This window comes from Pan troglodytes, chromosome 8 (genome assembly GCF_028858775.2).
Source record: "Pan troglodytes isolate AG18354 chromosome 8, NHGRI_mPanTro3-v2.0_pri, whole genome shotgun sequence".
Classification (NCBI taxonomy): domain Eukaryota; kingdom Metazoa; phylum Chordata; class Mammalia; order Primates; family Hominidae; genus Pan; species Pan troglodytes.
The window spans coordinates 30,547,464-30,561,590 of record NC_072406.2 but is presented as its reverse complement, the minus strand read 5'-3'; the positions used below and the strand labels follow the sequence as shown (position 1 = coordinate 30,561,590).

At 43.1% G+C, this 14,127-nt stretch overlaps 1 protein-coding gene across 2 annotated transcripts in view; it reads left to right on the top strand.

The window, feature by feature from the left end:
- ST8SIA6 (ST8 alpha-N-acetyl-neuraminide alpha-2,8-sialyltransferase 6) overlaps nucleotides 1-14,127 on the top strand; it is a 146,348-nt gene that overhangs the window by 51,085 nt on the left and 81,136 nt on the right. The window contains 1 exon segment of one of the 2 annotated variants that reach the window (NM_001037296.1): nucleotides 12,913-13,002. The exons of the other annotated variant lie outside the window; for it this stretch is intronic. Within the exon segment in view, the coding sequence (NP_001032373.1) occupies nucleotides 12,913-13,002 (90 nt within the window). 2 annotated transcript variants of the gene reach the window in all.

Genomic DNA, 14,127 nt, shown 5'->3' with positions numbered 1-14,127 from the left:
TCAGTTGAGATAACTCACTACCTTCAGACCAGCCTAGAGTAAGAGAATATCGTTGGAAGTCGGTTAAAAAAGACAGAAACACTGCACTGTGGGTGAATTCCACACTGACTCTACACTTTTAGGCTTGCTTCCCACAGCCAAGGACCTGTCACTTCTGGACCAGTGAAATGAGGCACAGATGCTCATGTTTGCAACTTGTTTTCAATCTGTTTCTATTTTATTTTCTCTCTACTCGCCTAAAGACACCATTTCCTAATTAGGGTCCCACTTTTGCACAGTGAATTTGAGGTTTTTATAAATCTCCATATCAAATCTGTCCTTTTGGTAACTCCCACTTCAGGCAACTGAGGCAAGCCAATACTTTGACTGCCCAAAGGACTCACGCCTGAGCCAGGTCCATCTGTTTCCCTGTTTGGGGTAATCTGTGGGGTGGAGGGAGACTGAAATTCAGAAGAAGTGAGTCTGTGAGGCTCATTCCTGTGAATCCTTCCCTTAACATTAGAGTGATGGGCAGCGATAGTGTTCATGGTGTAGGGAAAATTTTGTGCCACAGTGGATAGGTTTGCACTGTTGAGATCACATACTTCTTTGACTTTTGTTGTTGTTATTTTTTATTATTATACTTTTAAGTTCTAGGGTACATGTGCATAACGTGCAGGTTTGTTACATATGTATACATGTGCCATGTTGGTGTGCTGCACCCATTAACTCGTCATTTACATTAGGTATATCTCCTAATGCTATCCCTCCCCACTCCCCCGACCCCAACAACAAGCCCCGGTGTGTGATGCTCCCCTTCCTGTGTCCAAGTGCTCTCATTGTTCAATTCCCACCTATGAGTGAGAACATGCGGTGTTTGGTTTTTTGTTCTTGCGATAGTTTGCTGAGAATGATGGTTTCCAGCTTCATCCATGTCCCTACAAAGGACATGAACTCGTCCTTTTTTATAGCTGCATAGTATTCCATGGTGTATATGTGTTTTCTTAATCCAGTCTATCACTGATGGACATTTGGGTTGGTTCCAAGTCTTTGCTATTGTGAATAGCGCCACAATAAACATACATGTGCATGTGTCTTTATAGCAGCATGATTTATAATCCTTTGGGTATATACCCAGTAATGGGATGGCTGGGTCAAATGGTATTTCTAGTTCTAGAACCTTAAGGAATTGCCACACTGTCTTCCACAATGGCTGAACTAGTTTACAGTCCCACCAACAGTGTAAAAGTGTTCCTATTTCTCCACATCCTCTCCAGCACCTGTTGTTTCTTGACTTTTTAATGATCACCATTCTAACTGGTGTGAGATGGTGTCTCATTGTGGTTTTGATTTGCATTTCTCTGATGGCCAGTGATGATGAGCATTTTTTCATGTGTCTGTTGGCTGCATAAATGTCTTCTTTTGAGAAGTGTCTGTTCATATCCTTCGCCCACTTGTTGATGGGGTTGTTTTTTTCTTGTAAATTTGTTTGAGTTCTTTGTAGATTCTGGTTATTAGCCCTGTGTCAGATGAGTAGATTGCAAAAATTTTCTCCCATTCTGTAGGTTGCCTCTTCACTCTGATGGTAGTTTCTTTTGCTGTGCAGAAGCTCTTTAGTTTAATTAGATCCTATTTGTCAATTTTGACTTTTGTTGCCATTGCTTTTGGTGTTTTAGACATGAAGTCCCTGCCCATGCCTATGTCCTGAATGGTATTGCCTAGGTTTTCCTCTAGGGTTTTTATGGTTTTAGGTCTAACATTGAAGTCTCTAATCCATCTTGAATTAATTTTTGTACAAGGTGTAAGGAAGGGATCCAGTTTCAGCTTTCTACATATGGCTAGCCAGTTTTGCCAGCACCATTTATTAAATAGGGAATCCTTTCCCCATTTCTTGTTTTTGTCAGGTTTGTCAAAGATCAGATGGTTGTAGATGTGTGGTATTATTTCTGAGGGCTCTGTTCTGTTCCATTGATCTATATCTCTGTTTTGGTACCAGTACCATGCTGTTTTTGTTACTGTAGCCTTGTAGTATAGTTTGAAGTCAGGTAGCGTGATGCCTCCAGCTTTGTTCTTTTGGCTTAGGATTGACTTGGCAATGCGGGCTCTTTTTTGGTTCCATATGAACTTTAAAGTAGTTCTTTCCAATTCTGTGAAGAAAGTCATTGGTAGCTTGATGGGGATGACACTGAATCTATAAATTACCTTGGGCAGTATGGCCATTTTCATGATATTGATTCTTCCTATCCATGAGCATGGAATGTTCTTTCATTTGTTTGTGTCCTCTTTTATTTAGTTGAGCAGTGGTTTGTAGTTCTCCTTGAAGAGGTCCTTCACATCCCTTGTAAGTTGCATTCCTAGGTATTTTATTCTCTTTGAAGCAATTGTGAATGGGAGTTCACTCATGATTTGGCTCTCTGTTTATCTGTTATTGGTGTATAAGAATGCTTGTGATTTTTGCACATTGATTTTGTATCCTGAGACTTTGCTGAAGTTGCTTATCAGCTTAAGGAGATTTTGGGCTCAGACGATGGGGTTTTCTAGATATACAATCATGTCATCTGCAAACAGGGACAATTTGACTTCCTCTTTTCCTAATTGAATACCCTTTATTTCTTTCTCCTGCCTGATTGCCCTGGGCAGAACTTCCAACACTTTGTTGAATAGGAGTGGTGAAGGAGGGCATCCCTGTCTCGTGCCACTTTTCAAAGAGAATGCTTCCAGTTTTTGCCCATTCAGTATGATATTGGCTGTGGGTATGTCATAAATAGCTCTTATTATTTTGAGATATGTTCCATCTATACCTAATTTATTGAGATATTTTAGCATGAAGGGCTGTTGAATTTTGTCAAAGGCCTTTTCTGCATCTATTGAGATAATCACCTGGTTTTTGTCTTTGGTTCTGCTTATATGCTGGATTACGTTTAGTGATTTGCGTATGTTGAACCAGCCTTGCATCCCAGGGATGAAGCCCACTTGATCATGGTGGATAAGCTTTTTGATGTGCTGGATTTGGTTTGCCAGGATTTTATTTTAGAGACAGTCTCACTTTATCACCCAGGATGGAGTGCAGTCGCGTGATCTCAGCTCACTGCAACCTCCGCCTCCTAGGTTCAAGCAATTCTCCTGCCTCAGCCTCCCAAGTAGCTGTGATTACAGGTATGTGCCACCACGCCCGGCTAAGGTTCGTATTTTTAGTAGACATGGGGTTTCACCATGTTAACCAGGCTGGTCTCGAACTCTGACCTTAGGTGATCCACAAACCTCGGCCTCCCAAAGTGCTGGGATTACAGGTATGAGCCAATGCACCTGGCCAGATCACACACCTCTGAGTGTCTGATTCTGATCCTGTGGGAGCTATTTTATAATCCAAGTTGCAGTTAACTGATAGCAATGCAAAATAATTCTTGTCCATAAATATGCAAATTATGTCCTGCATGATAGAGGTCCTAATGACTCACCCTGCCCCTCACTTTGCCAGTTCTTTTACTGGCAAATTCACCTCAATATTCCCGATCTGCAAAGGTGGTGGTGCTCTGCATTCTCCTTTGAACTGCTTCCCTCATTATGAGTAAAATAAAAGCTTTCACACATGTTCATTTTATATGTGCATGAGAGTTACAATTTTACTTTTTTTTTTTTTTTGAGACAGAATCTCCCTCAGTCATCCAGGCTGGAGTGCAGTGGTGCAATCAAAGCGTACTGCAGTCTCCACCTCCCAGACTCAAGCAATCCTCCCACCTCAGCTTCCTGAGTAGCTGGGACCACAGGCACACACCTCCACATCTGGCTAATTTTTAAATTGTATATAGAGACAGGAGTCTCACTATGTTACCCAGGCTGGTCTCAAACTCCTAGGCTCAAGACCCTCCCCTACCTCTGCCTCCCAAAGTGCTGGGATTACAGGTGTAAGCCACCACACCTGGCTGATTTTACATTGTTGAAAACTATCTTGCAACTATGGTAGGAGGGCAAAATACATTATGGTAACTGACTCAGAAGCAGAGAGCTAGCTAATTAATCTTCATTGAGGGTAACTGAAGGCAAATAAAAGCCAACTAAGCAGATACTATTTGCAGACATTTTTGCAATTTTAAGCTGTCTGCAATGTTTGTGTATAAAAGAATGAAGTTCTATGAAGTCATTTTAGGAAAAGTTCCTCTATTTTGAATTAAATGGCATTCACCAAAACATAGAATCATGGTTTCTTGAAATTAATATGATTATGGAAGATAGCCGGCTTTCATTCTGCAAGCTCAGATGGTAATTGTGTGTTTACTTGTCTGTCATCCCCACCAGGCTGTTTGCTTCAAGGCAGCAAAGAAACTGTTTTCTACCTTGTTTAATCTCCAGAACTTACCATTCTCTGGCACAGATATCAGGTGAAGGACGAAATTAAAAGGCAGCCAGAATCTGCCCCTCATCTTTGTAGGCGCCGTGACTTGATTTTGTCAGTTCCTGAGTATAATGGATATACAAAGGCAGACTTTTGTTAACCAGATTCATACAAGACGATTTATAAATCAGAATATTAATTTGTTAATTAAAAATAGTATTCAAACCATGCAGTAGACTACGATGCTTGCCTTTCTCCCTCAGGAAAAATACATGGTGTATGTGTGTTGCAGGGGCGGTGGCTACATTATAATTAGAAGTTTGCTTAATGAGCTGGAAGTTGGTGCACAGCTAATTACTGTGGCCTCTGTCCCAGGGGCAGGTCAGCCTGTTACATCCCTCTACAGTGCTCAGGATGCTGGTGGCTAGGGTGCTCCCCTGGCTCCTCATCCCTGGAATGAGGACAGAGTGTTTCTAAGTATATGGAAAGAACTGTATAACCCTTTGGGCTTTCTGTTCTTTGATAATATTCCCTGTCTGTTAAAACATTCTTTCTTCAGAGAGAGTAACATTGATTTGGTTTTAAGCTTTACATTTAAATTCACAATCCAGTTTTAGCCCCTGTATAGTCATTGTAAATAGAATTTGGGATATTCTTGAAACTCCTTTGTTGCCCATTTGCAGATTATTCTTTGGGATGTTTTACTTGGCCAGGGGACCGATTGCATGATTGTATTAATTACGAGTCATATACAGAGGGTGACATTAATTCTATGTTTTAGAGGTCTTTGTGGATGATCGGTAAGCACTGATGGCATTATTTTGTAGGGATTGAATAGTTTGTTTCCTTCAAGAGACATTCTTCGCACTATCAGAGTCTTATTTTTTTTTTTTTTTTTTTCTTAAGATGGAGTCTTGCTCTGTCACCCAGGCTGGAGTGCAATGGTGCAATCTGGGCTCACTGCAACCTCTGCCTCCCGGGTGCAGGTGATTCTCCCGCCTCAGCCTCCTGAGTAGCTGGGATTACAGGCATGCGCCACCATGCCTAGCTAATTTTTGTATTTTTAGTAGAGACGGGGTTTCACCATGTTGACAAGCCTGGGCTTGAACTCCTGACCTCAGGTGATCCACCCGCCGCAGCCTCCCAAAGTGCTGGGATTACAGGCATGAGCCACTGTGCCCAGCCCAGAGTCTTAATTTTTCTTACTTGGCAGTAGCCATTGTAGTCTCTAAGCTTTTGGCTATTCTGTGTAATCTTGTCAGTGGGGCTTGTAAAGTGATCACTTTCAACTCAAGAATGACTTATACAGATATAATTTTTTAAAAGTATATCAACCATATGTGGATAACAGTGATAGCAGAACTGCTTGTTTTTGTGTATCTTTTTTTTCCAAACTTTTTAAAGATTTCCCCCCTCCCAACATACTGAAGTGATGAAAACATGCCTAAAGTCTTGGTTGCCAGTACCAAACAAACAAATTCTGTAATCAAATAATAAAAGCAGCCAGAAGCCATAATATAAGACTGGAAGGAATTAAAAACGGGAAATGTGTACCAATTAATGGTTAACAAATGCAGGCAGGGGCCAGGTGGTGGATGGTTTTGCATGCCCAGTTAATAAGGAGTACGGAGCACATCTCAAGAGCGATGGGGATGGAAGGTCTTTGAGCAGGGAAATGATGTGATCAAATGTGCACAGGAGGCCAGGCGCGGTGGCTCACGACTGTAATCCCAGCATTTTGGGAGGCTGAGGCAGGCGGATCACCTGAGGTCCAACCTGGCCAACATGGTAAAATCCTGTCTCTGCTAAAAATACAAAAATTAGCCAGTCGTGGTGGCAGGCATCCTGTAATCCCAGCTACTCAGGAGGCTGAGGCAGGAGAATCACTTGAACCCAGGAGGTGGAGGTTGCAGTGAGCTGAGAATACGCCATTGCAGTCCAGCCTGGGGGACAAGAGTGAGACTTCGTCTAAAAAAAAAAAAAAAAAACAATGTGCAAACGAGACAACCCCTCGCAGAGAAAATGAGGATGGAGCTGAAGGAGAAAAAGGTTGGCAGAGATGTTTACAGGAAGCCAGCAGGCTAAGACATGAGACATGGAGGCAGTGTATGGGGGAACACCAGTAAACTGAATACCAGCCACTTACTTTACATTCACATCAGAAAAAGAAGACTCATGGGAAACACCCGCTCTTATGCACTGGCCCAAGAAAGAAACTGCGAAAGGACCCTGAGTAGTAGTCAGAGGTCAAAGGACAAGAAGAGAGGACTGTGGTGGAAGCCAGGTACTAAGTGAGTTGTCAGTGGTTCAAATACCCTCAGGGGTCAAATGGCAAATGTTGAAATAGCTCTTGGACTTGGTGATGCTTTCCAAGAATGGTTTAGTGGATTTGCAGGTAAAGAAAAAGGACAAGAGTTGGTTGCACTTTGAATGAAAGGTAAGGCAATAGATGGAGGAGCATAGCAGAATGGGTGATTTCGTTTGTTTTTGATTTTGAGATGGAATTGAGCTGGGAAAGGACTGTGGTAGGGAAAGGGGAAATATTCAGGAGAGAGAAAAATCAAGGGATGGGCTGGATCTCAGAGGAGATAGAGAGGGATGTGATGGCAGGTGGATTATTCTTTTGTGAGAGGGGAGGCATTTCTTTCTCTGAGAAGGAAAGTCAGGGTGGCTTGTATTTACAGGCCAACGCTCACCAAGCTGCACCATGTTTCTCTGAAAAAGGAGCACAGTTAAATGAGAAGTTAGGAGTCCAGAGAATAGGCAAAGACAATAAGAAACAGTGGATGCCTAATGTAGCCATGGAGGGAACTGGGCATGTAATAGAATTGCCAAGGTATATAAAAGGCCCTACAAATTGGACACTATGAATTTACCAAGGCACCAAACCACCCGCATGATTTTTTTTCCAGCACTCCTCATGAGTCAGGTATAGGAATATAGGATGCCAGGGGCTGTATTGCTACATTATGGCAGATTTGCCAGGTGACAAGATGTCAGTGGATCAGGGAATTGATAGGGCTGTCAAGATGTGACAAATGCTACAAGTGGGCAGAAAAATAATCTTGCACAGTGACATGTGAACAGAGATTGTGATCTTCTAATGGAGCAATTAGAGAAGTATTGGCAGAACAGTTAGAGCCATCTCCACTCATGGGTCGGAGGCTTCTCATGCTAACCCAACTACAGAGCTCTAGCAGAACACCATGAGGGTCGCCATGGTCTCTCCCATGACTTGTCTCTTTGGGGGCGCTCTCAACTGTATAGTTTGGCAGTTCTGATGTGAACAGGTCATTTTTTCTATTTCAGCTATTTCTGGTATGAAGCGTTTTTTGTTTTGTTTCGCTCTTGTTGCCCAGGCTGGAGTGTAATGGCGCAATCTCGGCTCACCACAACCTTCGCCTCCTGGGTTCAAGCAATTCTCCTGCCTCAGCCTCCTAAGTAGCTGCGATTACAGGCACATGCCACCACACCCAACTAATTTTTATATTTTAAGTAGAGATGGGGTTTCTCCATGTTGGTCAGGCTGGTCTTGAACTCCCGACCCAGGTATCTGCCCGCCTTGGCCTCCCAAAGTGCTCAGATTACAGGCATGAGCCACCATGCCTGGCAAGTTTTTAAGAAGTGCTTTCAACAGAAAATTGGAATAAAATTAAAAAAATTTTTTTTTGTCTCAGAATTCACAGAAACAGAATTCATACTTTGAGCCTGTAAGAGCCTGGCTTCAGGGTTTTGGTTCTCAGAGTTTGCCTGGCAACCCTACTGAGTCCTCTTCTTTTTCTGTCCCTAGACTCAACTGGTCAGACTTCTAACTTGGTTAGTTTTAGGTGGGTCCCTCTGCATTCATATGCTGGACTTCTACCTGGAAAGGAGTTCTCCTGCAGCAGGATGTGATATGATCCCCAGTATATTAGTCAATTTTCATGCTGCTAATAAAGATATACCCGAGACTGGGTAATTCATAAAGAAAAAGACATTTAATGGACTCAACAGTTCCACGTGGCTGGGGAGGTGAAGGGCATGTCTTACTTGGTGGTAGACAAGAGAGAGAATGAGAATCAAGCGAATGGGGTTTCCCCTTATAAAACCATCAGACTTATTCACTACCATGAGAACAGTATGGGGGAAACTGCCCCCCGTGATTCAATTATCTCCGACAGGGTCCTTCCCACAACACGTGGTAATTGTGAAAGCTATAATTCAAGATGAGATATGGGTGGGGACACAGCCAAACCACATCACCCAGTAATCCTTCCTGGGCTTACAAATCAGCCCACGCTTGTCTTGCAGCTATCTCTTGTGCCACCATGTTGTTCCTGGTTTAGAGTCTTTGCAATTCCTACTTTCACCTTGATCAACTTCTCTCAATCCCCTATGACTTGTCTGAGAGATGTTCCCAAATCAGCATTTTTTAAAAAAGGACTCAACCCAACGTCTTCACTTGTGGTGTGCCCCAACCTCTTAGATGGGATCTGCTCACAGCTAGTATCCTCTCTTATCCCAGAATTGAGAAGGTCTCTTTCTGGAGCAAGTTCGAATGACATTAGATGAAAAAAGGAAGAAAACTCTGAAGACTCTTGAAATGAAAAGGAGGGGACAGGGAAGGTACAGAAGCAAAGATAACTAAAAGGGCTTCTCTGTCTGTACCTTTCATTACTGGGTGACTTCTTACCAGTGTGAGATGCTTCCTACCTCTATGGCAATAACAATGACTGATTTGAGGAAATAAAGCAATAATGACTTTGAGAGAGTAAGAACACATCTATTTACTGACTTCTGCTTGTCAGGTGTTTTTATATACATCCCATTAAATTCCTAAAATTCCTTTATTGGGTAAGGATTTTTTTTTTTTTTTCTTAAAGGCAATCCCAAAGCTCAAGAGCTAAAGTCAGAGAGTGGAGCCCAGATTCAGAGACTGGCCTTGCTGACTCTGAAGACCCTGTTTGGTCCCCAAGACTTCATTCTGTCACCTTCACTTCTACCCCAGATCCTCTCATTTGCTTCCACGTATCTTCTGTGATTTTAGTTTGCGCAACTAAACCTGTTCTGAGTTTTTATTTAAAAAGATACCCTCTTTGATTTAAGAAGAGGCATAGGGGACACAATCCTATTGGTGCCTACTGGTCACGGTCACAATTCAATACTGCAACGCCATCGTAATTCAAAGCATTGCTGGCTTGGTAATTCACTTCATTAACAGTCCTGCCTGCATAAAATACAAGGCAAATGGGAAATAAACAAATCCTTGGACAGTATAATACATTCAGAAAGCACAGAGGGTGATGCGTGGAGACTGAACTAGAGGGAATTGGGAAGGAAGTGGCGGGGGAGATAAATTCTATCAGGATTAAGAGAGACTTTTGTGAGCCCATGTGTACTCTGCAGGCAGTGTTTTTAGAAAGGATTTCTGAGAAATATTGGAGAATTACTTATGAATCTGTCTTGTTTATTTCTTTACCTTTATGCCTTCCTATCCCTCACTTCCCACATCCAATCTCCTAGGAAGTCCTGTCAGTCTTGCCTCTAGAATGGATCTCAAATCTGTCCACTTCTCTGCCTGCCGATGGACACAGGTGTGCTGAAGTCTCCAGTTACACCTGTGTCAGATCTCCTCTCTGGGGACACAGGAGGGTGGCTCATTTCTGACTCCCACGTTGCACTCAGGTGGGGCATGTGACCAGCTCTGGCTAATGATGCATTGTAATTCTGGTTCAAACATTTGGATACAGGGCAAGACCTTCCAGCATGTTCTTCTCCTGCCACATCAATTATGGAAGCAGGTTATTGAAATGAAGGTGCCACAAGACTGAAGCAATTCGGATCCCTGTATTAGTCAGAGTTCTCTAGAAAAACAGAAACAATAGAGAGATAGCAAGAGATTTATTACGAGGGATTAGCTCCCATAATTAGGGGAGGCTGAGAAGTCCCATGACCTGCCTTCTCCAAGCTGGAGCCCCAGGAAAGCCAGTGGCGTAGCTCAGTCTAAGCCCAAAGGCTGAGGAGACTTTGATGGAAACCATGGGGCCAACAGTGTAAGTCCCAGTCTGAATATGAAGGTCCTAGAACCAGGAGCACCGATGTCCAAGGGCAGGAGAAAACGACGTCCCAGCTCAAGAAGAGAGTGAACTCACCCTTCCTCCACTTTTTTGTTCTATCCAAGTGCTCAGCAGATTGGATGCTGCCCACCCACACTGGTGAGGGCAGCCTTTACTCAGTCTGTTGATTCAAATACTCATCTGTTCCAGAAATACCTTCACATCACACCCAGAAATCATGTTTTACCAGTTATCTGGGCACCCCTTTGCCCAATCAAGTTGACACAGAAAATGAACCATCACAAGCCCTAAACCACATGGAGCACAGCTGCCCTAGACGGGCCTCCATACATACAGTGGGCATTTCATCGGCAAGAAACAAACCTTTGTTTTGTAAAGCAACTGAGAGCTTGACGTTGTTATCACATCATAGTCTATTCTATCCTGACAAGTAAAAGGAGTTGCCATCAGCTCTCTCCTAGAGTCCTGCAGAAACCTCCTAACTTTTTCACTTCCTCTCTTGCCCCATTTCTCCTCATTTCTCTGCAATCACCCCATGGCTCTTCAACCTTGAATCCTATTATCTTTTTATTTCCTCAGATAATCCAGGCTGCTCCCCATTTTGGAACCATTGCACATTTATTTTTTTGAGACAGGGTCTTACTCTGTCACCCAGGCTGGAGTGCAGTGGCCCGATCATGGTCACTGAGGCCTTGGACTCCTGGGCTCAAGTGATTTACCTGCCTCAGCTCCCCAAAGTGCTGGGACTAGAGGTGTGAGCCACTGGGCCTGGCCTGCACACACTTTTTCCTCTGCCTTGAATGCACTACCCACTTTGTTTGGATCATCCTTGGGTGTCTCCATCTAAATGACACTCACTTGGAGGCCTCCTCTGACCCCTCAGTGTGAGTAGAGACCTACTCTTCTGAGCCACCTACTCTGGTTCAACCATAACCAATCACGGTTCATAATTCTATATTCATTTGTTTGGTTATTGGTTGATTGATACCTTTCTCCTTATTCAGACTGCAAGCTCCATTAGGGAATAAGACCATGTCTATTTTCTCTTCCTCTCTGTCCTAAATAACCTGTGTGTGGGCCCAACCCATATTAGGCTATCAACGAATACCTTCAGGATGATGAAATAAATGCATTAACAGCAAGTTAGAGTTGCATATATATTTTTAAGTCTAAGGAAAGAGATAGTTGATTTTTTTTTGAGCACTTAATATATGTGACGCATGTTACAAGTGGTTTACATTGTTTCCTTAGCATATATATATCATGGCAATAACACTATGAGGTAAGCACAATTATCCTTGATTTAGAAATATGGAAGTCTATGCCTGGAGTGGGTTAAATAACATGCCTATGTCCCTGAGGCTCATTAGGCAGGCTAACTTTGTAACCCATGTCCTTAACCTGACTTCAGATTTTTTTTCTTTTGTTCCACCTCCAATTTTCAAAGTTTATAAAACAAATAGCACCAGGCCAGTATATTGCAGCTATCAGAATAATCAAAGGCCAGATTTGTGTTCATTATGGAGAGAGTTAATGATCTCCTATGTCTGCATATTTTCTACCGAAGAAAACATCCTTTAAAAATAAACGCGACTGGGAGCGGTGGCTCACGCCTGTAATCCCAGCACTTTGGGAGGCCCAGGCAGGCGGATCACGAGGTCAGGAGATTGAGACCATCCTGGCTAACATGCTGAAACCCCGTCTCTACTAAAAAAATACAAAAAATTAGCCGGGCATGGTGGCAGGCGCCTGTAGTCCCACCACTCGGGAGGCTGAGGCAGGAGAATAGCGTGAACCCGGGAGGCGGAGCTTGCAGTGAGTCGAGATGCACCACTGCACTCCAGCCTGGGCGACAGAGCAACACTCCATCTAAAAAATAAATAAATAAATAAATAAATAAAAATAAAATAAACACACAGTGATTAAAACTATTAAATAACTTGTTCATTGTAAATACTAACCTCAGAATATGAAAACCTGCCAGTATAAAGTCCTCAAAGGCCAGGCACGATGGCTCACGCCTGTAATCCCAGCACTTTGGGAGGCTGATGCGGATGGATCATCTAAGGTCGAGAGTTCCAGACCAGCCGGACCAACATGGAGAAACCCCGTCTCTACTAAAAATACAAAATTAGCCGGGCGTGATGGCAGGCGCCTATAATCCTAGCTACTCGGGAGGCTGAGGCAGGAGAATCGCTTGAACCAGGGAGGTGGAGGTTGCAGTGAGCTGAGATTGTGCCATTGCACGCCAGCCTGGGCAACAAGAGTGAAACTCCATCTCAAAAAAAAAAAAAAAAAGGTCTTCAAAATAGAGTTCTTTTATGTTTGACTTTACAGCGTAAGTTTTTTGTTTTTTTTTTTTTTTCATTTAGACCCATCAGAGGTGAAAATATTAATTTCCTTTTCCATGGAGAAATCCAATAATGGAGTAAAGATGAGACTTCATTTGGACACACTTTATCAATTAAATCTGATTTTTGTTAACAATATCTTATAAGCTCTCATTTTAAATCAATCTTTTTAAAAATCTCTTTCATGAAACAGCACATATCTGAATGAGAAGTCACTCCACCTGACGGAGAAATGCAAAAATCTGCAATATGGCATTGAGTCTTTCTCTAACAAAACGAAAGGGTAAGTTCTACTCTTCACATTTAATTTCCTTTTACAACAAGGGTTTTATTTTCAGAATGTTTGACAGTGTCTCTGAAGTCATTTGGAATATGAGACTGTTCACTCTCAGGCTTACCACTGGGCTCTGAAGCTCCTGTTAATGAGCATGATGGACCCGGGGCCAAACAATGTGTACCAGGGTCAGACCCTGGCAGTGGGACTCAACTTATTTGTCCCTGGATCCGCATTTGTTAAAAATACCATGTAGGGGCCAGGTGCGGTGGCTCATGGCTGTAATCCCAGTGCTTGGGGAGGCAGAGGCTAGAGGATTGCTTGAGGCCAGGAGTTTGAGACCAGGCTTAGCAACATAGCAAGACCCTCATCTCTACAAAAAATAATTAAAATTGGGTGGCATCTGCCTGTAATCCCAGCTACTCAAGAGGCGGAGCCAGGAGGATCGTTTGAACCCAGGAATTCAAGGTTGCAGTGAGCTATGATGGCACCACTTGCACTCCAGCCCAGGGGACAGAGCAAGACCCTGACTCTAAAACTAATTTTTAAAATTAGCTGAATGTGGTGGCTCAGGTCTGTAGTTTCAGCTACTCAGGAGGTTGAGGAAGGAGGATTGCTTGAGCCCAGGAGTTCAAGGCTGCAGTGAGCTATGATTGCACCACTGCATCCAGCCTGGGTGACAGACCGAGATCCTGTCTCTAAAATCAACCAAAAAACTCCTCAAAACACCATGTAGTTTTACTGGCTAAAGTTTTATAGGCCCTCAATCCTTTTGAGAACATGATATGTATTCTGAACGCTATCCTAGAAAAATACACACTTGTATAAAATTGTGCTTACGATTTCAGCCAGGTGAACGATTTACCCCCAGTCTCAGCTGTGACACTCCCTCAGCTTCCCCTGCGCTGCTTACAATCCTAGATTTTAGAGGGTTTGCTACATGATCTCCTTCAAAAAAAGGAAATCCAAGTGCTCCATGCCTCATCTACATGGAAGAGGCACTGGTGGCCTGAGACTCTGATTGTTCCTAGAAGGTGCCCAGTCCAATGGTGCTGGACAAAGGATGTGTGTGTGTTGGGCAGGGACACGAGGTTATGCCTGTAACCTCCCTGAAAGGAAATAATCCGAGTTTCA